At 48.3% G+C, this 6,353-nt stretch overlaps 1 protein-coding gene across 1 annotated transcript; it reads left to right on the top strand.

Moving 5' to 3' along the window:
* The first annotated feature begins 235 nt into the window (after positions 1 to 235).
* On the top strand, positions 236 to 3,397 carry LOC109467048 (zinc finger protein 845-like). Its single transcript, XM_019764947.1, has 2 exons — positions 236 to 274; positions 780 to 3,397. The coding sequence occupies exon 2, from the start codon at positions 787 to 789 to the stop codon at positions 2,818 to 2,820; it is 2,034 nt and encodes a 677-aa protein (XP_019620506.1). The 5' UTR covers positions 236 to 274; positions 780 to 786; the 3' UTR covers positions 2,821 to 3,397.
* The last annotated feature ends 2,956 nt before the right edge of the window (positions 3,398 to 6,353 follow it).

The raw sequence follows: 6,353 nt of genomic DNA, 5'->3' as shown, positions 1-6,353 counted from the left end.
AGAGAGAGAGAGTGTGTGTGTGTGTGTGTGTGTGTGTGTGTGTGTGTGTGTGTGTGTGTGTGTGTGTGTGTGTGTGTGTGTGTGTGTGTGTGTGTGTGTGTGTGTGTGTGTGTGTGTGTGTGTGTGTGTGTGTGTGAGTTACCGCACAATAAGTGGGTAACCAGGTATCAAAGTTGACCTTTCGCCCCCGCCGGTGTGACCTTTCACCCCTAGCAGCTACAGAAAAACAGGGCGGACTAAGTGCAGCGGAGGTAAAAAACAGCACGAGAAGCAGGTAAGAAAACTGATTAAGCGAAAAATGACCGCCTTATCATAAAGCGTAGAAAACGTAGATCATTTCTATAGCAGCATGTGTGCCTTATTGGAGGCATTGTAATAGTTTTGCCGGATGAGAAAAATATACATGGGGAGGGGGGCGAAACAAAAGAAAAATATCCTTCGAGCAAAGACGCCATTTCGGTTTAAAAATATGTATAGCAAAATGTAATTATGGTGCTGTATAGCTACAGTATCGCCAAGATGGTAAAATAATGCTGTTAGAAACTAGCTGAAATAAATTATAGGGAAAACGAATTTTTAAGGGTAGATCTATGCAACGTTGAGTAAACGTTTGTATGATTTAGAAATTTTTAGAAGATTTTATGTTATGAATTGGGAGGGAGGAGCGAGACAGGCGGTTTTAATACCATAATTTATGGTTGGAGTTTCATAAAGAAAGATAATGCACCCTGACACATTATTGATTGATGTATTCAAACATTTTGTCCTTTATAATTTAGGCTAAAAATGGCGGAGGCAGGTAACGGGTCTCCTCCTGCAGTTTCTCAGGAATCCATTGATGGGTCTCCTGCTGAAGTTTTATTGGACATGGATGTCAGCAATGTCGAAGACCAGCCTACAGACACCAGTTTGGACAATCAGTCAGAAACACATATGGATGAGAAACCTTACATGTGTGGGGAGTGTGGATTCAGGACAAAATGGAAGTGTAATTTATCCCAACATATAAAAACTCATACCGGTGAAAGACCCTACAAGTGTGGGGAGTGTGGGTACAGGACAGTTAGAAAATATATATTATCTATACATATGAGAACTCATACAGGAGAAAAACCCTACAAATGTGACCAGTGTGACTATTCTGCAGCACGGAAGGACCATTTGGACAACCACCTAGCCTTAAAACACACTGGTGACAAACCCTACAAATGTGGGGAGTGTGGGTACGGGACAACTCGAAAGTTCCTGTTGTCCAATCATATGAAAACCCATACAGGTGAAAAACCCTACAAGTGTGACCAGTGTGACTATTCTGCAGCACATAAAGGCAATTTGGACAAGCACCATCGAGCAAAACACACCAGTGAGAAACCCTACAAATGTGGGGAGTGTGGGTACAGGACAGCTCACAAGTCTTGCTTATCCCTACACATGAGAACCCATACAGGTGAAAAACCCTACAAGTGTGACCAGTGTGACTATTCTGCTGCACAGAAAAACCAACTGGACAACCATTTAGCAATGAAACACACCGGTGAGAAACCCTACATGTGTGAGGAGTGTGGGTACAGGACAGCTCACAAGTTTCGCTTATCCCAACACAGAAAGACCCATTCAGGTGAAAAACCCTACAAGTGTGACCAGTGTGACTATTCTGCTGCACAGAAAAAACATTTGAAGTACCACCTAGCCAAACACACAGGTGAGAAACCCTACAAGTGCGGGGAGTGTGGATACAGCGCGGTTCAAAAGGCTCACTTGTCCTTACACATGAGAACTCATACAGGTTTGAAACCCTACAAGTGCAACCTGTGTGACTATTCTGCTGCATTGAAAGGCAGTTTGAACATACACCATCAAGCAAAACACACTGGTGACAGACCCTACTTGTGTGAGGACTGTGGGTACAGGACAGCTCGAAAGTCACACTTAACCCTACACATGAGAACCCATACAGGTGAAAAACCCTACAAATGTGACCAGTGTGACTATTCCTCTGCACAGAAAAATAATTTAGACAACCATCTAGCACAACACACTGGTGAGAAACGATACATGTGTGAAACGTGTGGCTACAGGACTAATCGGGTGGAGACCTTATCGAGTCATAGGAAAGCTCACTCTGGTGAGACTCGTGAAAAGCGTTACATGTGTGAAATATGTGGATACAGGACAGCTAAAAAGTCTGACCTTACCCGGCACATGAACAGCCACACAGGTGAAAAACCCTACAAGTGTGACCAGTGTGACTATTCTGCTGCACACAAATCTACTTTGGACCAACATCTAGTAAATCACACCGGTGAGAAACCCTACATGTGCAATGTGTGTGGCTACAGGACAGCCCATAAGTCTCACTTATCCCAACATCATGCAAGTCATGCAATTGACAAACCCTACAAGTGTGACCAGTGCGACTATTCTACTGTACGGAAAAGGCATTTGAAGGCACATCAAGTAAAGCACACGGGTGTAAAACCCTACATTTGTGAGGAATGCGAGTTCACAACAGCTTGGAAGTCGCACTTTACAATACACATGAAAAGTCACACAGGCGAAAAACCCTACAAGTGTGACCATTGTGACTATTCTACTGCACTGAAAAGCTATTTGAAAGACCATCTACTAAAGCACACGGGTGAGAAACCCTACAAGTGTGACCAGTGTGACTTTTCTGCTCTACGGAAAGGCCATTTGAAAGATCATCTAGCCAAACACATGGGTGTAAAACCCTACGTGTGTGATGAGTGTGACTTCAGGACATTTTGGAAGTCTTACTTAACCCAACACATGAAAACTCACACTGGTGAAAACCCCTAAAGTGTGACCAATTGTGATTTTTTTCTATTCTGCGGACAAATTCACTTTGGACATCCATTTAGCAAAACCCCCACACGTGTGGGGATTGCGGGTACATGACAAGTCCAACTTTTCCAGCTCGACCAAACATATGACTGAGACTCCGTGTCAGTTTGAAATCTTGACCAAAAAATCTTATCAATCTGCATGCAGGAAATAAGTCTACCAACACATCTCGTATCAAAATGCAAGGTGACGAAACCCTACATGTATGAGAAATACAGGTACTAGGTACAGCAGGCCTGAGGTACAGGACACCCGGAGAGTCTAAATTCTCCATACCTATGAGGATCTCCTGTTAGAAACCTTTTAAATGTGACTATTGGGCAGCATGGAAGTCCAATTGTACAGGACTTTGTAACATTTGCACTTCAGTGTAACGGCTGTACATCAAGTCAAATGCTGTGATGTTTATTTGCTCACCTATTTACTAACCTATACAATATACATGTATATATATTGGTATAACACTAACATTAGTTATGCTAAACCAGTGTTAATCATTATGAAAAATTGTAAAAAAGGTTTGTGTGATGTTGAATTTGTCTACCGCATTCCCTCTTATGTCAGGCAGACAGAATACTTCAGGTGATTGAGCCTGTCCACCCCCGTGTAGACTCTAGTTGGTATCGCCCAAAGTTGAAGGGTCACCCTCCCTGCGCATGCGCACCAGTCTAATTTTTTTGAGCAACCTGTAAACACCTTCGTGTTTTGCGTTGGTATCATGGGGTCTAGGCGTGAAAAGCAACGCGATAGACATCGTTCGAGGGCGCCTTCGGGTCCTAGGGCGACCGAGGAGAGTTCCAAGCGCGTCCGTGGCGGTTCCCGGCGGCGTTCCAGCGGCAGGGAGCGCGAGGAAGGCGGGACAAGCCCGGGCGGGTCGGCGCACCATGTGCGTGAAAACGACCGCCATGACAGTCGTCAGAAGTCGTCTTCTCCGGCTATGCCGGTTCTCAGCGCTGACGGAAGCCAGCAGGAAGGCGACGGCGAGCAGAAGCAGCCGCCCACGGTTCAGCAAGACGGCAACTTGCCGTCTGACGGAGACATAAGCAGTGGTGGCGGCGACGGAAGCAAGAAGACGCATGATAGCGAAACGGAGTTTTCGCCAACAAACGTCCGCATCTCTGCCTTGGAGCAGAGTTTTGCGTCCATGTCTCAGAGGCTAGAGGCGTTCCAGGAGCTGATGTTAGCTCAATTTGAGCAATCTTCACCGAGGAAACGACGCAGCGCTCGTCCAGAGACGGCAGTTCCTGAGAAGCGCCGGAAGGAAGATAGCGCTAGCGCCCGCAGTGGCAAGCAGCGCTCCCCGTCTCACGACGGGGCGGAAGGAGAGAGCGTCAGCGGTGACTCCGGCGAGCATCCGGCGGTGGCAGTTCCTGAGAAACGCCGGAAGGAAGATAGCGCTAGCGCCCGCAGTGGCAAGCAGCGCTCCCCGTCTCACGACGGGGCGGAAGGAGAGAGCGTCGGCGGCGACTCTGGCGCTAGCGACTCGGTGTGGAAGCCGTTCGACCCGACGAACAAGGACACCATGCACTCATGGGTAGCCGACGATGTTGTCTTTTCTGAAGTAGAAAAGTACTTCAAGCATGACCAGCAGCGCCGGGGTACAGACTTAGAGGCGTGGCAGCAGAAGTTCAGCATGCCCGACAACGCTCCATCCGCGATGGTTGCACCGAGTTTCAACGACAACATAGCCAGGGCTGTCGTCGACAATGACGAAAAGCAGGGTGAGCAGATCATTTCTCATGATAAGGCTCTAAAGAACATACATTCGAACTTGGTGCATATTGGTACACCTTTGATGAATCTGTGGCAGATGATTCAGCGTTGTAATAGTGAGAACTTTGAAGAGTTGCAGCTAGAGATGAGTGACTGTGCTGGTTCAGCACTTGTGTTGCTGGGGTCGCTACATTCTCAGTTGGCGTTCACCCGACGCACGTTCATAGCAGAGTCATCCCAGAAGAAGTTTAGAGACCTTTTCAAGGCAGCATCTGAAGACCCAGAGTTCCTGTTCCCGCCTGACATGGGGTCAAAGGCTAAGGACTTGTCGTCAGAGACGAAAGTGCTGGTTGGCATGCTCAGCCAGGACGACCAGGGGAAGTCTTCAGTGCCGAGGCGTGGTGCTCGTCGCGGCGGCGGCAGAGCAACTGGCGGAGGGTTCAGCTACAGCTACAGAAACTCCCGCTACATGCCACGGGCCAATTATGGCCAGTACAGTTACAGGGGTTCACAAACCCGACAGTTCTACAACCGCAACCAGTCCTTTCAGTCTAAGTCGGGGGACGGGAAGCAGAAGCAGTCCAAGTAACAGACACGGCTTCAGAGGGAGAAGCACGCCGGCGTTTGACCGAATTTCAACATGTACCCAACACTACTCAGCTACTTCACGGAGGCAGGCTAGCCCACTTCATGCAGGAGTGGAGGCAGTTGACTTCCGATCCTTGGGTTCTTCAGTGCGTCAGGGGGTACAGGTTGGAATTTGCGAGAACGCCTCCGGTGCAACGACATCTGCCATCTTGTCGAGCAAGAAGTCCAGCTCAGATAGAAGTTCTGAGCGGAGAGGTAGAGACTCTACTTGCCAAAGGGGCAATAAAGGAAGTTCAGTATCAGCACAATCAGTTTGTTTCAACTTTGTTTACAGTGCCAAAAAAGACAGGAGGTCTTCGTCCTGTTATCAACCTGAAACCATTAAACAAGTTCTTAAATGTTCAGAAATTCAAGATGGAAACTCTGGGAGTTATCAAGAACCTGGTTCGACCAGGAGATTTTATGGCAAAGTTGGATCTCAAGGACGCATACTTTACCATCCCGGTAGATGCGGACAGTCGCCGGTTCCTCACCTTTCAGTGGCAGGGCCGGTTTTACCAGTTCCAGTGCCTGCCCTTCGGCGTGGCGACCGCCCCGAGGGTCTTCACGAAAGTGTTGAAAGTTCCTGTGGCTATCCTGCGAAGACGGGGGTTTCGTCTAGTGGTGTACTTGGACGACATCTTGGTGATCGGCCGCTCCAGAGAAGCATGCCGAGAAGCTCTTTGGGCAGCCATAGAGCTCCTGTCAAGGCTGGGATTCGTCCCCAACCTCGAGAAGTCTGTTCTAGAGCCATCACAACGCATAACCTTCCTCGGTTCCGGCATCGACACAACACAGATGGTTACTTTTCTCCCCGAGAGCAAAGTTTTAGAGCTACAGCAGTTAGCACAAGACGTACTGACTGCAGACAGAGGGATGTCGGCAAGGGAGTTAGCAAGCGTGATTGGCAGGCTACAAGCCACAACCACGTCCGTATGGCTGGCGCCGCTGCACTTCAGAAGTTTGCAGCGTCTGCTCATCACAGTTCTGCGTGTGACAAGAGGTCACTGGAAACAGCTCGTACCACTGACAGAATCAGCAAGAGCAGACTTAAGATGGTGGACAGATCACCTACCCAGACACAACAGTCGTCCAATCCTCTCACCCGCAGCAGACATTGTGGTGGAGACGGATGCCTCTACTGCCGG

Source organism: Branchiostoma belcheri, unplaced genomic scaffold, assembly GCF_001625305.1.
Source record: "Branchiostoma belcheri isolate BF01 breed outbred unplaced genomic scaffold, Haploidv18h27 scaffold174, whole genome shotgun sequence".
Taxonomy (NCBI): domain Eukaryota; kingdom Metazoa; phylum Chordata; class Leptocardii; order Amphioxiformes; family Branchiostomatidae; genus Branchiostoma; species Branchiostoma belcheri.
This window is presented reverse-complemented; position numbering and strand designations above follow the sequence as displayed.